This window comes from Dermacentor variabilis, chromosome 10 (genome assembly GCF_050947875.1).
Source record: "Dermacentor variabilis isolate Ectoservices chromosome 10, ASM5094787v1, whole genome shotgun sequence".
Taxonomy (NCBI): domain Eukaryota; kingdom Metazoa; phylum Arthropoda; class Arachnida; order Ixodida; family Ixodidae; genus Dermacentor; species Dermacentor variabilis.
Window position 1 is genome coordinate 48,192,537 of NC_134577.1, and position 23,148 is coordinate 48,215,684.

Below are 23,148 nucleotides of genomic sequence, written 5' to 3' on the forward strand. Positions count from 1 at the left end.
TATCCCCACTCGACCTTCGTACTTCCATATAATGCCCGCCATAACTGGCACGTGTTCATGTACGTTGCACCGGCTGGACCGATTCCAATTGCGTGCACCGCCGGCCTGTTCATATACGGCCACTTCGAGGCAGCGATGTGTAGGCTGCGTTAGTGGATTTCTTTCTGGCTCGCATTGGATATCGGCTACGCCGCCGCCGCCATCGCACGAAAACCGTTGTGGAACTCGCGTTAACAACGCTGCGAAATTGATGCATTATCTGTGTGACTCCTGTTAAATTGTCTACAACTGGCGGAATACTGTCTGGTCAAATAGGTCTCTAGCCAGACACTGTTGTCCCGTATTGCAACCAATTGAAGTGAAGGCGGTTGAAGGCTTCGCATATGTCATCGCGTATTGTGGTCATGGCGCCATGCCAGATGTTTCGGAAGGACCACAGAAGCCGTACATGTAGTACAGATGTGTCCTCGGTTTGTTGTTACAGTAGTAGTAGTAGTGGTACTTGTTGGGGGGGGGGGGGGGGGTGTTGGCTTTCCTCCTCTCGTGTGCTCATGGCGCATAGTCACAGCCTTGCCATGCGTCGTGTGGTTAATGGAAACGGAAGAGGAGAGGAGAATTAACAATTTGAAAACTGCAACAAAGAGATCATTCTGTAACCGCCTCTGACGCAGCGTTGAGAACGTTCGTCACGTCGGCGACTGGTTCTTTGACTCTCTTCCTCCGCTACCCCCCCCCCCCCTCCTCCGTGGAGGGTAGTCAGCTGGACTCAGTCGTGGTTAACCTCCCTGCCTTTTGTTTGTTTTATTTCTCTCTCACTGTCGAGCACTCGCCTTTCAGGCACTCGCAAAAGTAGCTGTCGGAGAGTTGCCACAATGACGTCACACCTTGCCCAAGTCCTGTTCGCTTCAATTTTTTTTCTTCTTTCTCTCTCGGCGCAGTGGCGCTACTCGGGGGCATCCGACCGAGCCGGTCGAGCGTCCTGACCACGCGCTGCGTGAACCCGAGGATCTATTTCCGCAACGGCTTCGCGAAGCTGCGGTTCCGAGGACGCGTCGTCAAGTACACCTGCCGGCCCGGGTTCACGATTTTCGGCGACTCGGTGTCAAGCTGCAACGCCGGTCGATGGGATAGGCCCGTTCCCGTTTGTGCAGGTATGCTCGTTGTTATGTTTGTTTGTTTTTTTGCGTTGTGGGGGTTCATTAAACAGCGTAACTATAAAGCTTCGCTTGGCGAAGGTTTTGAGCATGTGCGTTGTATCTGCAGTTATCTTTTTCCTTGTGGATTCTTTTGCGCGAACGGTACAAGACAGAAAGATCTGACGTCCATATATCGGGGGTGGGACGAAGTTGCGATGCTTTTTTCCGCGACAGTCCCCTCCCCTCTCTCCCCCCTCCCTCTTCCGGGTTTCCTCAGAACTGATCCTCCATGCACATCAGGGCAACTTAGTCCAGCGTTTGACGGAGCCCGTTTGGCGAGGCGGGAACGTAGCTGAAGTAAAACATACTCCCCAAATAGAAAGAAAAAAATGAAAATATATTAAAAAAAATAGAATATAACGTCGAATGACGTTTATTACATTCTTGATATTGATTGATAAAGTAAATGACGCAGTGAGCGGGCATAAATTTTAGGCTAATTGCCTCGTGTCCGGCTTATCGCCTGAAGAATGGTTTGTGTTAGCAGTGACATGAAAGCATTGTCGTGGAGGCTACAGAGAAAGGGAGGGGGGTGCTGCGTCCCGGTCAGTACGATGCCCCGTCTGTATCAACTAAATCGACCAAAATCAATTTAATCCAATTAACCGATAAGCTCACACGGCAAATAATGTCCGCTAAGATGGAATTTCGAATCAGCCAATTTTTCTTTGTTTTTAGATTCGGCCCGTCAAATTTGTCAAAAGATTGACTGTTTTCCCGCTTATACTTCTTTAATAACATACGTTATTAAGCATCCGCCGTGGTAGCGTAGTGGCTATGTATGCTGTGCTGGAGGTCGCGGGTTCAATTCCAAACGTGGTTGTCGCTTTGCGATTGCGGCGGAATGAAAAAAAAAAAATCCGCGTACACTGGCTTAGGTGCCAGTGGCTTAGGTGGTAAAGAACCTCGCGTATTCAAAAAATATTCCAGAGTCCTCTTCTACGACGCGCCTCATAATCAGATCGTGGTTTCGGCACGTAATGCCACAGAATTTGATAAAAAGTTGACTTCATTAGGCAGTATATATAGGGAATGTTTAACTAGAACGCCCATTCATTTCGTCGTCCAGTTTGGGAACGCGCATCTCTAAACTGCTTCGCGCTTCAGAATTCATGATGAGTGAATGTGGCTTGCGAACCCACCAGCTCTAGTCGGGAAATTGCAATAAAGGTGCACTAATGTGATCAGTTTAACAAGTTACCTATAAAAAGTTTTGCCTTTTAGTTAATTACGCGTTTCGATTCCTGTTGCGAGCGTCTTCCGAGTCTTCAAGTATATATATATATATATATATATATATATATATATATATATATATATATATATATATATATATATATATATATATTATCAGAGCAGCTGGATTGCGCTGTTACGGAGAATAATAAGGGAAAAAATGATTTCGAACAATAAAAATAAAAGAAAACGGGGTACATGTCGGTATATCCAGCCGGAAACCGCCGAGCTTTTTTTTTTTTTTTCGTTTGTTTGCGAAATTTATCCGCGATTGACCGAGCGATATTGCAGCGGTTTCGCTATTGCTGCATTTCTGTCCCGTGTCGTGGCCATAATCGAGTATTTTAATCTTCTGAGACGCGCGCGACTGTGTGTCTGTGCAGTCGGCTTTCGAAACGCGCTCGCCCAAAGCCTGGCAAAACGAACGATTGTGCAAGTTGGTGATCCATCACGGGAAGCCGTAGCGTTAAAAAATACGCGCTAAAAGTACCGTTAGAGGCGATAGGGAGCGGTTCGTGCGTGCCTGCCAGCCGTCCGAGCTAATGTCGCCAAAAGTTTAAAGAACAGCGGAGGGCTTCACGGTTATATACGACGTCCGCTGTATGTTGTTTTTGTTTTGTTCCCGTCTGTCGCGAGCGTGCGTGCGTGTTTGTGTGTGTGCTTTGATTGTGCGTGAATATGCGTTAGATTAAGTTTGTAGAGCTCACTCTTTTTTATCACTAATGTGAGTCCTGTATCGACATTTGCCATGTTTTTCTGCAGTGCCTCGAACGTTTTCAAGGCAAGTTTTGCAGTTTTTCGCTCGGAGGATCCTTTCGCTATATATGGTTGTGGGAATCAGTACACTTTAACCTTTACCTAACTTTAATTGATCGGGTAACCAAGAAAACTTTGTGGTGGATGACTAAGAGTGACAGATAACCGCGTTGAAAGTAATTTAGGTCTTTCGTGTCCCTCCTTTTGTTTCTATAGCAAAAAAAAAAGCGCGCAACATTTATAAAAGAATGCAATACACAACGCCTATCGACACCCAGTGGACACCATTCTCGCGAAGCCCTCTGCTAATATTGTAATTCTTTCGACGTTTAGTTGCTACAGACGGTATAGTCCTTGCATGTGCGTTCAGCTGGTTACGACGGGCAAAGCAGTTCCACTTACAAAGTAGACAGAAAGAAGTGTAAGTGGTGTGCCACCGCTGATGGACTGAATATACGTAACCTGAAATGCATGGCGCAATACCTGCCACGACATGGCCCGAGCTGGCGTTGTGCCCATAAAGTGCGAAATGCGCAAAAAAATTTCGTTCGAGTAATGACAATAAATTGCCTAAAGAAATCAACGAAATAAATGTATTTAAGGAAGGTAAATGCGCAGTGTACAAATACGCTAGTGTCAGGCACTTGGAACAAGAACTGGGCTAAATTTCAGTGTTTGTGTGTGTATATATATATATATATATATATATGTAATATTGCTGCTCGAGATCTGCTACGCTTGCACAATAACGAGAAAGCGCGACTGAACTGTGCGCGGCGCTTCTTTTTCCCTCTTCCTTTTGTGCGTGTATTCTTGAAGCGAGACAGACGACGAACTTTATTTTCTTGACGCGAGACCTTTTTTCTTGCATGTCACAAGCAGCCGGTGATATTAGCGTTGGCAATTTTTATCTGTTCCCGTAGAGCAGTGGAAAGCGAGTTTCTGTAATTACAGCCGGGGAGAGACTGATATTCCGACGATCTTTCTTCACGGGCGTAAAGCGAAGCGGTGCTTTTATTGAAATAGCGAGCGCAATTCAGTCGTAATGGAGTCTATAGCATCGGAGCACTCGGAACTTAACCAAACATCATTCTGCGCTCACGACGGGAATGGCTATCGTTTGATATCATATGCTCGAAGATGTATTTGGCGCTGAGTCGCCATTGCAAAACTTTCGGTACAAAGCATTATCAAATGATTCGAAAGAACGTCGTGCCGAACATGCATGGCGGGAGCACAATTAGGGAAAGTGGCTCGCGAGAAATCGAAGTTGATTTAGTGATGTTAGCACAAGCTGATGTACAGAAACAAACTATTCATGCAAACGTATTTGCCTGACGTGGACAGTGCTCTTGTAAATTTTCATGAAGTGCAAAGGTCAAACCTGCGACGATGACGTTCCTTGCCATTTGGGCTCCGGTCCGTGCGATATGGAAGATGCCATCGGCTCTGGAGTGCGCAAAAGAAAAATTTCACACCCTTAGGGGTGTATAAAATGCGCTTGGTTTGTCTCGAGGCCATCACCTTCACCCTTGAGGAGTGAGAAGGATTCTTCGATGGAGACACATCAAGTTTTCTTTCATGGCGATTTCTTTTTTGGGTGGTGGCCAGTAAGCTTTACAGTTGCGAGAGAAGACACAGAAAACATTGTTTTCGGTTACCATATATGCATCTTGAAGGGGCAGCGCAAAAAAAACGACAGAAGGCAGGAACACACAGGACAGCGCTGTATAACGGAACGAAGAAATAGTGTTTTTTTTCTCGGCACCCACAGCACCGAATTTGATCACGTCTGTTGTGTTTCAAAGAAAAGTTTAAGATCCAGTGCTGTCCTGTGTGTTCCTGCCTTCTGTCGTCGTTTTTTTGCGCTGCCCCTTCAAGATGTTCAACCAGTACCAACTCGCCCAAATGTCGATCCTTCTACCATGTATGCAGTGCCGAATTATCAGAAATTGATGTGGTGTAGGTACTAGCGAGAAGCCTAAAGTGTGTGACTCCTCCACATGCGTGGAGGTTAAGTGGTCAACAGCTGACGCTGTCACGGGCACCTGACGCACCTTACACGTGACGCTGTCACCTGGCACGAAAATTGCGAATTCGGAGAAGAACGGTCGGGCCTCCCTATTATTTCAAGAGCTCCTATCTGTATAACGGAACGAAGAAATAGTGTTTTTTTTTCTCGGCACCCACAGCACCGAATTTGATCACGTCTGTTGTGTTTCAAAGAAAAGTTTAAGATCCACCGATTTAAGGAAGGAAGTTGTAAAGCACAATCCAAGGGGTATTTGAGCTGAATTATTTTTAAGAGACCTGTAGTAGTAGCCGAGATAGAAGGAAATGAAATGTTGCGAGGTCGTGATGCGAGAAGGCAAGCCACCCTCCATGCCGCAGAGCTCCTTTCCATTTACACAAACCAGCATCCGCAAGCGACATCTTTCTATCCTTTCTTTCCCGTTCCCGCATCGGAGCCAGAGGCCCACCTCCTCTCTTTTCTTTTTCTTGTCGTGACCATAGCGACCATCGCCTACTTGTTTGATTTATGTAAAGGAAGCTTTATGCTCCGAGTCAAACCAGATTTTGTCGTCTATATCGCCGTTTTTGTGGGTTGAACGAGCAGACTACCTACATCTGAACTCAAGGTTGGGAAGTGGCTGATGCTTCCGTTGGCGGCGGCGAGGCGGAACGACAGAGGAGAACGAGCCACGAGCGTCGAGCTTGTCACGAACGACGCTTCCCCCATCCACTAGACACAAAACACTGGCCAGCGATGCCGTCGCACATGTTGTAGTAGAGCGTCGCCGGTGTAATCAGTCCTGCCGCGGGAACGCGGACGGCCGCAGGACCGCAGGCACGCGAACGAGCGTCGCGCTGGTTTAGCAGTATCGGTTTCCCCTCGGCGTGTCTTAAAACGCCAAACGACAGTCAAAATGCGCCTCGGGCCATTAGGCCCCACCAGCTCGACGCCCGTCAGCGTATGGTGCTGCAACGATTCTCGCCTAATTGACACGTCGAAAGTTCCCGCCGAAATGCTCCGCCCTTGAAAGCTGCTGACCCAGGCCGACTTCGAGGAACAGAAATGCAGCCTTGCCGAAGCCGCTAGACTTCAGCTACGGAATTCAGCTACAGCTGAATCATCCAAAATATTTCTTTTTAATTTTGTTTCTCGCAACTTTTCGGTTGTTTACGCGTCGCACATTTCCAAACGTGGTTTCGCGCACTCCGTCTTTTTCGGGATTGCCTTAGTTCGCGTTGCTGTTGGCGGTTTTGTGCGCTGCAGGCACCACCCGTGTGACGTCATCTCTCAGGTGGGTCCGAGTCAGTCTAATGGCTCCTTTTGAGAAATGCGCGCTGTCTTTGGTCTGAATACTCGGCTGTTGTCGTAGCGTACGTTGGTGTAATGTTTTACCGAGACGATCCTCCATGTGTTATCTACGCACTGGGCTCGTTTCTTTTCAATGTCGATCGGCCCAAACCTGGTAAGGAGTGCCCTTTAATGTCAATATATACAATGACTGGGTGAGTAATCTCACCATGATCCGTGACATTAAAAAAAAAAAACCTTTTTATTGCTATATCAGTTATATGGACCCTCCAGGCGAATTTATGCCGTCGCCGTGAGGTTCCGTACGAAGTCCAAGTTCAGTAAAATCGTCCCCGCATGCCGTGTGCTGTATGTGCGAGTGAAATCGTGCGAGGGTGAGCCTGCGATAGCGGCTCAATCGCGCGCACGCAAGCGAGGCAAGCGCAGGTGAAGTGCGCCGTCCTCTGTCGCGCGCATAGCTCCTGGGAGGGGGGCGAAGGGTGTGCACTACCGCTCGGGCCGCTGTATATTGAAAGCCATCTGCGATGAGGACAGAGTCCGCTCCGCTATGTGTTTTCGCGGCTTACACTCTTAAAGAAGTGTACATGCCTTTGGGTCGTATCTTGCCGCGCAACAATAATCGCCATCTGTCTTCTTTGCGTTTCCTTTTTTGAAAACGACGCTGCGCTCGCTACTTTCCTGTCGAGAATGCTCTGTCATGCTGACAACGCGCGTGCCGTTCGTGACTTGGAAGTACCGGGCTTAAAGAAAGGAAATGCCGACAAGACAGATGACGATTATTGTTGTGTGGCAAGATACGACCCAAAGGGTGTAATTTTATTTAAGAGCTGTAGTTCGCGTTGGGGGATGCGCGACGCAGTACGAAGGTCAATTCCCTCGCTGCTGCTGCAGCAGCGCTTCACGACTCCAGCGCTTTGACAACGTCTTTCCGCGGTCATCGAGGCTTCATGTGTGCTTGTGGGCGCGTGATACTACGCTTTTTAACTTAGTTAGTATGCCTATGTTTTCAAGTTTATACGGCAAGTTAAGCTATTATTCTTAGTTCTTGCAGCTAGCTGTCCAATAATTTGCTATTGCAATCGATGTTTCGCCCTTCGGGCAAAACTACGACTTTCTTTGTTAGCCTCCGCGCTTTGCTCAACGCTGACGTCAAGCGCTCTAAATCAGACGAAAATATAGCATTCTGTTCCTCTCTCTCTCCATATCTCTCCCTCTGATTCTCGCCGCTTTGATTGTCGATCGTCACGTGGCCAGTGCCTGGAGACGATTGGAGTGCTGCGATGTAGGCTAGCGTGGAACACCGCTGCTTTCCGCTAATGCGCTCAGCAAACATTAGGACACGGAACGATTACCGAACTGCCCCCGTGTGACAATATATCGCCACGCTGCTCCCACCATCTGTAGGCTCGCCCATATGGAGAGATGAAGCCGGGTAATTACTCGCTCCATCAGCTGCTTCAGCTCAAAGCTCGAGTGAGGAACACAAAGGGACTTCTATGAACCGGCGGTCGTTTCAGATTGTCCAGGGCCGATAACGGACCGAGGTACTTTTGTTATTTCGTTGCCGACAGACCAAAAACTCTGTGCGCATTACTCAGAAGGGGAGCACGCGCAGCGTATTACGCCGAGAGTGAAGTCGGCACACTTTGTTCTATAGACCAGCTGTATAGATCTCTACGCTAGATTGGCGCCGGAATTAGCCCAGATTCAGAGCAATCTTGCAGGCGGCCGGATTCTGCTTGCCGAGAGCATGAGATTCCGCGTATGAAAAAAAAAAAGAAAAGACTACACGACAGTTTATTTCCGCAGAGAGTGCAGGAAAAACACACATAGAGAAAGAGAGAGAGGGAGCGAAGGAAAGGCGGGTAGTTCAACTAAACGTACTTTCGGTTTGCTATCTTACTTTGAGCAAAATGGCGGTAGGGATGAAAAGAAAGAGAAATTATACAGATTCAATGCGCATCTTGGAGTATGCGTGAAGCGAAGCTTTTGTGGAGCGGTTAATGAAATGCTGTGAATTTGGCCGTTTCATTGCCGCGTCTTTGGCGTTATGGAAACTGGTGCGCATGCGCATAGGTTCTCGCGCAACCAATGCTACAAGCACTGTGACACACGTGGCAATCATCTCAAAGAGGTAGGTAGTTCGTGATGGCGCGATAAAAGTAGGCGTGCGATTGTGCCTTAATGGCTGACGCATGAAGGCCGCTTTGCTGTGGGACCCAGGTGCTATTCCACCTTCAGGCACGTGTCTAGTTATTTTTTTCTTTAGTTATGAGCTATTCGGCGAAACATCGGCAGGCAATTGTGGTAAAGAAAATCCGGGAATAGGTTTGCAAAGAATGCTTAGATTTAACAGAACATAAAACGCTGAGGGTGTCGCTTCGCCCTCATGTGGTGCATGTCGAAATCACAGTCGTTCGCTGAAGTCTGTCAACGTCAGCGCGCACATTGCTTTCTGGGCCAGGCAAAAAAACATAATGAAACGTGGGAGCAATGCAGCCAAGGTCTCGGCATGCAGAAAGTGTAGTGCGCCTCTTCGCGGCGAAAACAACGTGGCATTAGCGCTGGAAACTTGGCACTGCCGGTTGCGTAATGCACTTCAGCGCCTATACTTGCGGCGCGACAGCTGCGTTGCGTCCACCGCGACTTGGCGACACTCGAGCCGGCCGGCTCCACAAGGTATCACGCGGAGCATGGCGACATTGGCACGCGCGTGCGTGCGTGCGTTTGTCAACGCGCGCTCGTCGCAAGGGGCGTGTGTGTGTGTGTGCGCGTCCAGACAGCAGCGCTCTGCCCTGGCGCGTGGACGAGGTGTGGCCGACCAGTCGCTGTCGCGCGGACCTTCTTTTCATTTGGCCCTCCCAGGGCTGCTGCTGCTGCTGCTACTGCGGCGGCAGCGGCGGCGGCTGCGGCGGCGGCGCATTGATTCCGAAAATCGGCCTGCTCATCGATTTCTACATTAAGAGAAGGGCCCCTCAGGCCGTTTCTGCCCGTGTCCTTGGTCTTCATGCGCGCATTTATTCTGGCCTCGATGTATCTGCTGCTGCTGTTACCGCTGCCGGCGCCCCCCGCCCCCCCTTTTTTTTTTGTTCTTAGTTTCCCAGTCGTCACCGCCGACCTCTATGCGGGGAACCCGGTGGTGCGCTGCACTTGTGTTTTCCCGTGCAGCTGTCGCGCGTGGGGAGCAATACCTTAGCTCGCGCTTCTGTGCTGACCTGTACGCTGTATGCAAGCCCCACGAAGTGCAATACAACTAATGAACGTTTCGTCGGCGGATTCTAAGCTCCTCAAACGAGGGGCACCGATCTCGTGTGCCCGCGCTGCGGTGAATGAGACCTGGTTTATCACGCTGTACGTGATGGCTTGAATGCGGTAGTTTCAGCACAGCTCGTGATAGACAACGTGCACCGGCCGGACTGCGTTGCACAAGCGTTGATTAGTTCGTTACCGGGCCGTCTGCAAAAGTACCTGCTGAGCCGGTACATTTGGCACTTTAGGATTGTGCCCCTACTTTAAGAATTTGTGCCTCGAAGAAATATTGGAGGACATATTAAAGAGGACAGCCAATGGGGCAAGTTGGTCACGAAGGTGTAGACACGGAACAAGCTGTCATCAGCGCTTGTGTTGTGTCCACACCTTCGTCTTCGTTTTCAGTGCACTGTCGTCATTACTCACGGGCAGAATTATCGCGCGACCACATCCACCCGCAAAAGCAGTTTCCTTCAATTGTTTATTGAGCAGAATAGCGAGTTTTGTTGCAAGCTTGACGCTCGACTTCGACCAAGGCGCTACAGAATCCTTGCGCACATCTTTTTTTTTTACTTTTCTGAGAAAACGCACGTCCCCTTGATCTGAAGCTGTGCCGACAAGCTAAAATTTATTGTGATAGCGATTATTGTTTAGGGTGACCAGCCGTTTCACGTGTGCTGCCGTTCATAACGACGCTGTGCGAGCAGACGACACGAGCAACAGTTAAGCTTGTCTTTTTTTTTTTCGTCATTGGAAAACTACAGCGCTTGGACGATGAAACACGACGATAGGAGACGCATGCAGGCGCGCTTTTCTTCGTCTCGCGTCGTCATTGTGCTTCCAATAATAAAATGTCAACTATAGCGTGGCCATCCATTCTATATATAGGCAGCTGTCGCGTAACGTCGCGGACGCAGCTTCTCACCGCGCTAGTACCCGAAGTCCTGAATACGGTGGCCACGATGACGTCAGGGCGCGTACCACGTTATCTAAGAAGGTTAATGAAACTCCCACATGGGAGCGTTGTTCACAAATGAGACTGTCTCATTGAAATCCGTTTTAAATCTTTTGTGGTTGGTTCTTCGTTTTATTTCACCCTTGTTCCATCCCGACCCGATGACATTCCGTCACACCATGAACTCCGTACCATATTATCACGTGAACATTGTATTGCGTTCTGACGTTGACCATTTTCCCCCTGGCTGTCGCTCTTATCTATCAATTGGTCGGAGCAAAACGCGCCGGTCGTGCTGTGACGTTTCTTGTTCATGCAGCTTCTGGATGTGCTTAGTACGCTAACTCAGCGATCATGAGGCCGTCAATGCAGACAATGTATCGAAATGTATTTTGATCGCGCAGGGATACTTCACATATTTTATTGAGCTTGTGTGTGACCTCTTCCTCCGTGTCTGTTTTGTTTTTTTGAATGAGTTGGAGAGGGCAGCGTACCAACGACCTAATGACTGCGCGGCAAGTACCTAAATTTGCGGTGCCGAGGATGAGCTCACGTAAGCGCCACCTGCAGTTACAGTACCAAGAAAGAAAAAAAAACTTCCCGTGTGACCTCCCCCCCCTTTTTTTTTTGCATGCTGCAAGGACGAAGGGAGGCGATGGGAAAAAGTTCTGTAGTCTTTGTCACGTGATGACACATATGACCTCACTGAAAGCTCATCGGCGGGTGGTGCCGTAGTGTGTCTTAGCGCCTGATACTGATTAATGTGCGACACGCAAACGCGGGAAAATGGCTTTTTTTTTCCTTTACACAAGGCTTTGACGCAACTTCGTAACGAGTACTGGAAAGCCAGTTGTGAAACAGTGATGGCCCCACTCTCCTTTTTTTTTTTTTTTTTTTTCGGAGTGCAGCGCTCAATGATTTATGAAACAAGAGTCTTACAAAACAGATCGCCGTCGTTGAGATCGCTTAGTCGGATCCGTCCTGTTTTATAACCTAAAGCTGTAGATAAATAGTGAGAAATGTTTGCGAAACGAAATGTTACATATGTGAACGCTATACACGTGCGAGGATATTCAAGTAATGCAGACGAAATAGCAGTAATACATGCCGCTTGATAGACTGGGCATCTGAAGTTATTGATATATATAGTACGTCCATACCTTTGTCATTATTTGTTTTGAAGAAGACGTAAAAGTTTCTGCTCCGGCTACACAGTGTCCAACGCGTGCCTATTTTTGGGGAAGGAGAACACAGAAACGTGGAAGTATAACACAGGAAGAATGGAAATGAGAAAGAAAAGAAGGAAGAAATGACAGATTCCAAAGAATAAACTAAAACAATTACAAAGAAAGAAAAAGGGCAGTAGGAACAGAAAGTATCGCTTACTACAGAAAGCGATTCCAGCCCAGTTGCTTGCTAGTTAGAATATTACGCCATTTGCCGCAACTTTTGCAGTAGATTCCGAACAACCTGAAACATCATTATCTTTCTTTTGTACAAAGAAGTCGAGAACACTAGAAATGAGCAACATTTTTAACTGTCAATAACGCTTCACCTCAACTTTGCCGCTATTCCTCATATTCTTTGAAAATATGACAGCAGTTCAGTTTAAGCTAATTTAACCATTTACGCTTCTCAAGCAATCGAAAAAAAAAAAAACGTTTCGAGCCCTGTGTGTCCCTTGTGATCCAAACGACATCAGCATACAAAAGAGGCAAGCAAGCACTTAGGAGCTAGGGGCGAATTCACAAACACTTTCGTTTGTAAGTGTGCCTTTCCACTGATTGGGCGCCTTCACTAGTTATATGTCCAGTGTTAGGTTTGGTTGCAATTTGTTCCGAACGGCACTTCTAGTCTTATAGCGTTTTGTGTATATGGGTGAAAAACTATTTGTTGTTGTTGTTTTGCCATTTGTCAGAAGTTTTGCGGGGTATAACATTGAAGAATGTGAAATAGATCAGGATCATCTGTTTCTTGAGGAAAAATCTAACGCAAGATAAGCGTTCAACAAATTAGCCGTTACCAACCATTTGTCTCGGCTACCCTCGTCTTTCATACGAGTTGAAGATGCCGCAACAATTCACATTTGAGTCCCAGTGCAACTATTTACGTACATATAATGCGGAGGTGAACTTGCTGGTGAGTGATCATCATTTCACGGCGCTTTATTTACGTTACGAGGGCTACTACTAACGTTTGCCAAGCTAAACAAAGAACGGCTGCAAGCCTTCGCAGCAGCTTTGGCCCTTGGGATGCAAACGACATTATCGTACAAAAGGGGCAACCTCTTAAGAGTCGGCGTATTTTTTATTATTTCGTAGCGGAAACCTAACGCGATAACTGCTACTATTTTAGTCAGATGTACAGTACTTCACGGAAATTCGAGGAAAGCCCGAAACCACTGAAAGGGTCATGGACGAAGATACTGCAAGTACTCATACTTACGATGTGTCATTCTTATTTCCAGTTTCTCTCGTCCTTTTTTTGCGTATAATAAGTTCACGCACGCGTGTGTGTCTCGCATGGCTTCATTATATACCGCACCGAAATAATTTTTTTTGTTCCTTTCGCACTCTTTCTTTACCTGGCTGCCCTAATTCTATTCTCTTGTCGCGCTCCTAACTCCGTTATTTGCGCTTATACTGTCTCCTCGAATTTCGGCTCGAGGCATTAATCAACGCTGAAAAATTGGATCAAATTATCGGCGCGTGGAAAGATTTTCTTTCCTAGCTTCTTTCCCGGTCCACTCTGACGGCACTTCTCTTGCTTATCCCATTGCCAAGCGCTGGGCTACAGACATCGCTCGCTAATCGATTCCTGTATAGTCCCTCGCCATGCAGGTTCGCGTCAAACGTGTCCTAAGATTTAGGCTCTGTTTTGTACAATTTATTTAGGTGGTCTTTCTCTGGGTTTTGGAGTTTGGTTTGCGTTCTTTGTTTTTATCCCTCGCTCAGTTTCTAGCAAAGAGAAAAAGAAACAGGTTGTCGTTGGGGATAAATTTAGCCCGGAGGAGACATCATTAGCCTGTCATTAGGATGTCGGTACACGTTGTGCTTAATAGACTTGGAATTTCCCCTTTTTCTCGCAAGCACGCAGTTAAGAGGATGTACAAAAAAAAAACATAGAAATGACAATGAACTGACGCACCTTGAAGCCTTCTTTACCTCCCTTCGCTTTCTTCTCGCTAAGGCAAACGCCGGGAACAGGAATTATTGCTTTTATTTGTTTTTGTTTTTAAGCTCTCTTTACCCCTTAATGCTTTTCTTGGCTACTGGATGACGGCTCTCTGCATGGTGTAAGTAAGCGAGGAAGGCTTAGGGAACAACTGAGACAGGGACAGCAGAGCAACAAAAAAATTTTGAACTTCTAAATGGTTTTCTTTCCTTCTTTTGTTTTGTTCTGTCAGCGCTGAAGCAACCAAAATAAGCTGTTCGGACTTGCGGAGGATTTAATCGAGTGGTAGACAGTTTGCCAGGTATTGAGGGCTGTCCCCTTGTTTCTTTTTGACGGAAAACTCGGCGTTAGATTCTGCTAGGAATTTTTTTTCTTTTTTACAGAGTGAAGAAGTCCGCGATGTTTTTCGTGCGGTAGGCGGTGCAGGCCGGCTTGCGATGACGTGTTTTATCCAGCACCGTAGGCGCATACTACGGGGGGCCCTGGACCTCGAGCCCCCACCAAAGCTTACCGATAGGGGGGGGGGGGGGGCAGAGCCCCATTCTCCCCTGGCGATGCCGAAGCTCCCCGCCCCCGGAAAGTGTCCTTAGTAGAGTTCTGCTACCCACATCATTTGAGGTTTCTCTTGAGTTGCCTCTACCTTTCCGCTTAAATATTATTGGGTCGGGCTAAAATCGTACTGCATCATTGTTGGCGCGGACGTGCACAGCTTTTAATCATGCTTTCGCTTTATTTCTGCAAATTCTGACAATAGAAGGACGAGCGCATTAGAAACACCAGTGGTGGCTACCTCATCCGTATTTTTTCACTTCTACAATTAACAAAAAAAATCGCTGTTAACCCCATGCATAGACACAATATAATATATACGCAGGGCAAATATTATTTTTTTTAAAAAAGAAGGAGTTAGCCAACTAAAAATTATTTCTAATGGTATGAATAGCCTATCCCTAGAGAATGAATATATTGCTGTATGTTCGATCGCCTCGCTTCAAACTGTTTTGAGTGCTTTTTTTTTTTCACCTTGAAAAAGACCTGCAGACTTCAGTGACCCCGACCGCACAGCCTTATCAACGGCGTGTGAAATCCACATGAATGATGTGCCTCGGTATTGCTTCTCTTTTCAGTAGGCAATGCTAACGACTAAAAGAAAAACTCTTCTAACAACATATATTAGGGATGGAAACTTTGCCACTTTCATGCAGAAGTCGTAAATACATGTAATTTACTCGGTAACCGGAATGAGGCCAAACTGGATTCACTCGAAATCATGCGCAGCAGCGCTTGTACTCACTTCCCGTGTCCTGGTTGCGAAAGACGCGTACCGCCAGAGGTACTGCGAAGTATACTTGACACCGTGCTGTCATCAGGTATCAACCTGAGATGTGGCAGCATATGTCACACATCGAGCATTATAGGGTGTCTCACCTATCATGCACCAAGATTTAAAAATATGCAAATGCCACGTAGGTGGGCAGGACCGAGTTAATGTTGTTTGCCGTCGTTTGCAGATACTCAGATCATAATTTGGCATTCTGCCTAATTACATTAGTCGTAATTAATCAACTTATAAAGTATTGTTAGGTGTAAAGTGTCAATAAGAAGAATGTAGAACATGAAAAAATCCCGACACAGTTCTTTTTTTTGCTCAATACTTGCTGCATAAAAATGTCTTTCCGAGTGTGAAAGAAGCCCGCGAATACACGAAAAGGTGCCGCGTGATTTGCCGCTCGATGCACTTTGCGTGTATTCGCGGGTACGAATTATATTTTTCGATTTGTTTCTTAGCAATCTGAGCACTTTCACGAAATTCGCTTTATTGCTAGAACGTTTTTCGTATTTCAGTTGTCGTTCGTTAATCTTCAACAATTGATTGTTTTTGGAGGAGCCGACGACGCAGTAGTGGCCGACATTTCAACTTACATTCAAGTAAATCACTCTCTCAGAGCAGTCGCGTTAAAAATTAGGGCAATCACTAGGGAGAAACAGAGAGAGAGACCGATTGCGCACGAGCGTTTCAGTGATTATAGGAAAATGAAAAGCTTACTTGTGAATGAAGGAAACGGTCTAGTCCTTTGAACGCGAAGCACATTGAATATAATGTTCAGCGACACTCCCTGGCATGCGTTCTAGCGCACCTTGACACTAGACCATTGTCCCACGACACGATTTTCACATGCCGCCGACAGAAGACATCGCAGGTGAAGGCGACGAAGGGACTACTTCGGTTTTTGAAAGAGGCGGGATTGGACAAGCGGCTGTGACAGTTATATCACGTACCATGCCAGATTGATGGACTCTAACGGACGATGTGTGTGTGCTGTGCTATGTGCTCTCTCTCTCTCTTCCCCTTCCCCATCTTTCATCGCCCCCATCCCTCTCCCATGTGTAGGGTAGCAAACAGGTTAAGCTAAACTGGTTAACTACCCTGCCTTTCCTTCTCCACTTTTTCCTTCCTTCCTTCCTTAGCGCACAAATAGACGTGCAATTTGAAAGAATGATTCTTTGAATGTAGGGTGCTTCGAATTGTAAACTATTGTCTCATACGTAACATTTTTCTTTTTCTTGAGTAGTTTGTAGAGAAATCGAGTACGCATGGGCTACGTACAGACTTAAGGAGCTGCTAATTCAATTCTCGCTTGAAGCAGTCTAGGCCTAAGGGCGTTTTCTGTATTTGTGCATTCTTACTCCGCTCATAAAATCTCCACATTGTAAAAAAAGAAAAGATAACGGCACGTTCTAGTCCCATTATTTAGCGATATAATCGGCAAATTTTGCATCATATCTTAAACCTAGCCAACGGATGAAATAGTAAAAGTGGGTAGGAGAGTACATGTAAGGCACTCTAGTTTTACGATCGTTATTCTTGAAGTGGAAAGTAGTTTTTTCTTTCGGAGAGGGGGAAGCCGAAGATGACGTGGCCTAATGACGTCACCATAACGCACGCACGCACGCGCGTACACACACGCACGCACACGCACACGCCCACGCACACGCACACACATTGAACCTTGCCATTGTATTTATGTATGTGTGCGGTATTTGACGCACGTGAAATGCTGAGCTTGGGGGTGCTTCAACCGGCGGAAGCTATCGTTCTTTTTTTAGTCCGAATTTCATTTTCTCTTTAGCTTACTATTTTTACTCTTAATTCGGACTATATATAGAATCAACTGGTTATGACTAACAAAAATTCGCGCCGCTTAGTTCCCCTTCTCCGTTTAAATAAAATATTAAATAACATACGTCATATCGCCATTCCTTACCACTGTTTTTCTCTCTCTCCATTGATCGTTATTGAAGGGTGCAGGAAGATGATGTGGGTGCCGATGCGAGACTTGTGTCCTGTTTTCTTTCGTTTGCACGCAGCTGTGTGACAGTAACGCAGTGTAGTGGCACACGTCGCGGCCGAGAAAAGCATCAGGATGTCTAAGCCCGAGTGATGACCGAGGCCTGGAGTCGCAATGCCCAGTTACACATTGTTTCTGCTTGCTTCATAAAAAATATGTTCATCAAAGGTTACGATATTCCCTAATCGGAAATTTCAGCGCAGCTGTATACCTGTTTTCATTGCACGATATAGTGGATGGCGCAGACAACGTCTGGTGCGGCATTTTACGAACGGAGCGAATTGTGGAGGCGACAGCCTCGCTAATCGTGACGCGGCGGCGCGATTCACAGCAGCCGCCGCAGACGAACATTCGCTCATGCAGCGCTTTGTTTCCACACAGATAACACGCGGTACTCTAGCGACATCTCGTAGCCATCGTCGCCGCAATGCCCGTCGTACGCGGCACTACGCTTTTCTCCTCACGTGTTCCGCCTCATGGTTCCCTTCTCCTGCGCCTTCCTCCTCGCGCTCTCTTCGCTATCCCCGTCATTGATCTTCCGCTGCGCTACGCGTTCGCTCTCGTCTTTTGCTGTGCTCGTTCGCTAGGTTACGAGGTGGGGCGCCGACGCTTGCGGCAGGAACGGGTGCCAAAGAGCTCCGCTCTATAAAGAAGAAAGAATACCCTTATAAATTTGTCCTGTTGCATCGACACTCACTATACGTATTTCAAGGCGAAGGATCTAAATTTTAGCAGCCAAACATTGCATCCGGCAACATACCTAGGCAAATAAGGTTAACTTGAGGCATAGTTTCTGTCTCCTTTTAACTTAGCTCGTTCACTACAAGGGATCAGTATCTTTCTTTCATAACTGCAATTTTCAGACATAAGGTTGGCGTTGTCAACGCAGGGCAGTTATAATGAGAGTCTTTGAAGATGCGCTTGTGCTGGTGTGCATTCTACTTGGCTGATGGTGATGACGTATATATAGTTTGCCATCTGTGAGGAGGGGGGGGGGTGTTGATTAAAAGAGGACCGTTGTCAACCAGGTGGTTTTATGTTATGGCTCGTGCTACTCTGACGTCAGCGTAGTAGTCGGACAAGAAACCAAGGTTTCAGCAAACCGACTTGTCTTCGTCAGGGCCTCGACGAAATGGGCGTTGGCTTACGTTGTATTACGCTACTGTGCAGTTGTTCAACCAGAACTGCGTCTCTTGTAGTCGTATTACAGCTGCCCCGCTGTATCACTTATTCGTGCTGACACACGTGCTTCTTTTACAGCCCCTGGTTGCCGTCTTCCGTCTCGAGACCTTCTTCCTCGTGGCACGGTGGAGAACGTGCGTGGCCGTGGCCTGATGTTGCGCTTCCGGTGTCGCCTCGGCTACACGCTTCGCGGTGGAGCATCGGCATTTTGCGACGGGCGCTCCTGGAACGGCTCCAGACCTACATGCGTCCGTGAGTGCACAATAAGCCACCTTGTTCTAGAGTGAAGCGTATATACACCTTTCGTTTATCGATGGACTACCTCTGTGCGTTGTTGATTACTTGCTGCGCGGAGGTCAGTGCGTTCGTGCACGCGTAGTGCATGAAAACGACAGCGGCTGTGGATTAGAGAGCGAAAAGGGAGTATAACTGATGTGTTAGTTCACATTAGGAGGGTGAAAATGCAGCTGGGCAGGCCATGGAATGCGTAGGATGGATAAACAGTGGTCTGCTAGAGACATAGAATGGCTGAAAAGAAAAGGGAAGCGCTGCAGAGGATGGCAAATAATTAGGTGGTAAGATTAATTTAGGAAGTATGTGCGCCCAAGATAGGGTAAGCTGACCTAAGACAGTGGTACTTTGACATCACTGGAAGGCGCCTTCGTCTTGCAGTGAAAATAACATGCTGGCGATGATGGCGTAAGGAGAGATCGAAAGTCAGAAAGAAGGGAGAAAGGAAGGGCAGGGAGGTTAACCAGACTGAGTCCAGTTTGCTACCCTACACGTGGGGAGGGGATGGGGAGGGAAAGAGAAAAAAAGACGTGTCTATATCGAACTTGCACATGCAGAGAGAGAGAAGGGAAGACGGAAAGGCAGGGAGGTTAACCAGACGGAGTCCAGTTTGCTACCTTACTCGTGGGGAGGGGAATGTGGAGTGAAAGAGAGAGAGAGAGAACTTAGGTGTAGGGTGTCTATAGTCGGGCACTCAAGTCTGTTGCCCTCAGGTAGCGAAAAAGAGCTCGAACTGCTTTCTGGGCTAATGAACTGTGAGGCCAGGCTCCCAAGATCTTCGCTTCCGTAAATGGCCTGTCATCCAGTCTATTCAAGGCACACTGGAGAGTCTGACGCTGCTTATCAAAGCGAGAACAGTGTCACAGAAGATGACTGATGGTCTCTTCACACTTGTACTTAGCGCACATTGGTGAATCCGCCATTCCAATACGATAGCTGTAGGAGTTAGTGAATGCTACTCCTACCCACAGCCGGCACAATAGTGTTCCGTCTGGTCGTGAAAGGTTTGCTGGTAATTTCAGTTTCAATGATGGGTCAAGGTTGTATGCCACTAACAGAACGTGATAGTGCGAACGAGACTGCGAAGCTCTCTTGCAGCGTCTGCTCTCTCTACTCTCGATAAGGGTATAAGGAGTGTCAGTGCTCCATCCTGGGCACGTCGGGTAGCGTCATCGGCGAGGTGATCATCAACGATGCCACAATGTCCCGCAGCCACTGAAAGATATATCACGTCCTCGTTCAGAAGCGCAATGGCAAGTTTCCTTGATATGAGACACCAGCTGTTCGTAATTACCACGTCGTAAACCTCGCAAGCTTTGGAGGGCTGCTTTAGGATCACGAAATATTGCCCATTTGCTAGGCAGTTCTTTTTCAATGTATTCGATAGCAGCGCGAAGAGCGGCCAGTTCGGAAACAGTAGATGCCGTTACTTGGGAAGTGTTAAACTTGATGGCGACCGATTGAAATGGTAGCTTGAAAGAGAAACCAAGAAAAGGCAAGGACGTTAACCAAATGAGTGTCCGGTTTGCTACCCTACACAGGCGGGAAGAGAAATGAGGAATAAGAAGAGAGAAAAAAAAAGGTTGTTAGCACTGAGTGCACGTGGGTGAATGCACGGAATGATTATAAACGGTAGTTCAGGGCAGTGCATTTCAATAACTGCGCTAGTTCTCCAAATAGCTTTTTTTCCGCCAGCAACGGATGTGGCCGTGGTTCCAGTATTTTGACTCGAAGATGGTCATGAGTCCAGCCTCTTTACAGTTGTCTCGACAGAGGGCGCGTGCGAGAGAGACGAACTGAGGTCAGGTATACACAACGGGTGCTCGATGATTTCCTCGCACCTACAGGAGTCATACGCCAAACTATCGGCCATCCCAATACGGCTGGAATGAGCTGTCGTAAACGCCACATTTAGACGTGAGCTGTACAGTGATTTAGCCTCGCAGCAGGAGAAGCCATAGTTAGCACTAGCTTCGATATCCCCAGACCGTGCGAAGCTTTGGCTGTACCGGCTTGTGTATAGCGATAGTGGATGGATGCCAGAATATTTAAAAATGGCCGTGCTACTGCTGAGCACGAAGGTCGCGGGTCCGAATCCCGGCAGCAGCGACAGCATTCTCAATGGAGGTGCAGGGCAAACACCCTCGGGTTCCTTGCTTTGGGTGCATGTTTGGGTGCCCTTACTGGTCGAAATTAATCTAGTCCCCCCCTCCCCCCCCCCACTACGGCGTACTTCATAAGCAGATGCGCAGTTTCTGAAAGTCACCGCACAATTTCATTTAATCTTCTGAAGTATATTTCGGGAATATTAAAAAAAAACCTGTTGCAATCTCCATGAAAGCCTCATGCAATTGTTTAGAAGTCTTTTTCAAGCATTGCGCGCAAGCATTGAGCAAAGTCCTGTACGATTCAAACGCTATGCAAAACATCTCAGAAGCGCCGCTGTTGCTAGAAAAAAATTAACAAATTAGTTAGCAGGAGAAAATTCCCTCCCCCCAGCCCGAAACTGAACAGAGCTCAGGCTGTTACTTTCAGGCTTTTACAGACGAGATCTTACCTCACCCCGAGTGCGCTTAGTTGGATAGACCCCAACTTCCCGCAATCGTGCTCCAAATGCGGTCACGCTCCTTCGACCACACGCACTGGCTGTGCCCGTACAACGCGGGCTCCGACTTTCATAACAAGTCCAAGTGGGACGCCTTGCTGAAGAGCCCGGATTCCCCAAACCAACTACAGGCCGTCCAGAGGGCCCGCGACGTCGTGGAGAGTCACCATCTCCCTGTCCCGTCGTGGGCCGAGCCACCAACTTGATCGGGGAGCCTTCGGTTCGCCCAAATCAAGCTCCTCAGGACCCTCTAATAAAGTTCTTGTCACCGTCACGTGAAATGATAGGCAGCATAAGCAGCTTGCGTTAAGTGACTTTCAGGCAGAACGCCGAGCTTTCCAGCTGTACTTTTTTCGTGAAAGTCTTGGACTTTACCTGTAGGGTAGCCGACCGGGAACGTACTTGGTTAACCCCCCTACGTTTTCCTCTTCGTTTCTCTCTCTCTCTCTCTCTCTCTTGGTCTTTGCCAGCGAATTGCCGTTTCCTTCCTAGTTGCGATAAAGACGAAGTCTCACGCGCATCCGTTGGACTCGGAACTGCCCGTGGCGGATGGCTCCGGGAAGCGCAACGGCACCGAGAGCGACCCTGACAACAATGACACCACGCACTATACTATGTAAGCAGTGAAAAATCTTGTGACGACACCTTCGAGCTGGTGCGGAGCCGTGAAACAAAGAGACGGTTTCTCAACACATCATGGAATTCTAATGTGTCCACCATGAGGTCCTCGTGGAATACCGAGGTACTTGCCATCCCTTTCGCGCCAGTTCTCGCCACTGGCAAAATGAGGTCCCTCAACAGGCAAGCCGTGTGTGTACATCTGGAGGCGCCGGTTTCGAATAAAATCAAATATATCAGAGCGAACACGCGCAAGAATGCCCTAGCGATTGACGTAGAACACGCGTATGCGTTGCGCAAAGTCACGGAACTCGATGGGATGGAAGACCGCCCTCATAATGCGCTACCATTGCCACTGATTAATCAAGCCAGCTGGAGAAAACATTGTCATTGCAAACGCGTTTTGTCGTGGCACGTCACGGTCTGTAAAGAAAGGACGAATCCCTCCCATCACATGTATTGGTGGGCCACCTCAGACACGCCGTGCTGGAAATGCATCAAGTTAGGCCACGTAAATAGAGCGTGCACTACCGTGTGTTCTCGATACGCTGGGCCCCACAACACTGACGCGTGCAAGGCCAGTGTGCTGAAGTGCTCGAATTGCAGCGGGCCTCACGATGCGTCCTAGGACTGCCATTCGATTTGAAAGGAAATGGCAATATTGAAGAAAATGGTTAGAGACCATTCGTCTCACCGAGAAGCGATCGCTCTAGTAAGCGATAACGATCACGTCGCCGACGTCGTTCAAGAACCTCCAAAGCCTCTGTACCACGTGATCCACGTCCAACATCATCACCTTCTCTGCCGCCCAGGCCAAACGCAGCAGGCTCTAACGACAAAGGAGCTTCTAACAGTTGTACGGCAACTGGCGCTTGGCCAGAACTCCCGAGGCTACATGCACCTGCTGAGCGAGATTAGGCTTCTACTTCGGACAAAGATCAACAAATTCTTGTGCTCAGCTCTCGACTGAGTGCTACACTCAGCCGAGAGCTGAGCATGACGACAGTTTGTTGATCTCGGTCCGTTAATTTATCAGGAACATATGAAGTGTCCCTTGCTTCTTCTGGACAAGCTACAGACACCAACAGCTGTAAGTTCGTTACAAGTGCCGCATGCCACCAATCCAGTTCTCGCAAGCCTTCAAATGTCCATTGGTTGAGAACCTGTACAGCAGAACAATGGCTCGTTGACAACAGCACTCGTTCTGGGATGAT

The 23,148-nt window shown here is 47.7% G+C and overlaps 1 protein-coding gene across 2 annotated transcripts in view; it reads left to right on the forward strand.

Moving 5' to 3' along the window:
• Window positions 1–23,148, forward strand: part of LOC142560483 (uncharacterized) — a 143,196-nt gene that overhangs the window by 22,461 nt on the left and 97,587 nt on the right. For both annotated transcript variants that reach the window (XM_075672637.1, XM_075672638.1), the window contains 2 exons: window positions 939–1,151; window positions 18,499–18,672. In XM_075672637.1, the coding sequence (XP_075528752.1) occupies window positions 939–1,151; window positions 18,499–18,672 (387 nt within the window). The remainder of the gene's footprint in view (window positions 1–938; window positions 1,152–18,498; window positions 18,673–23,148) is intronic.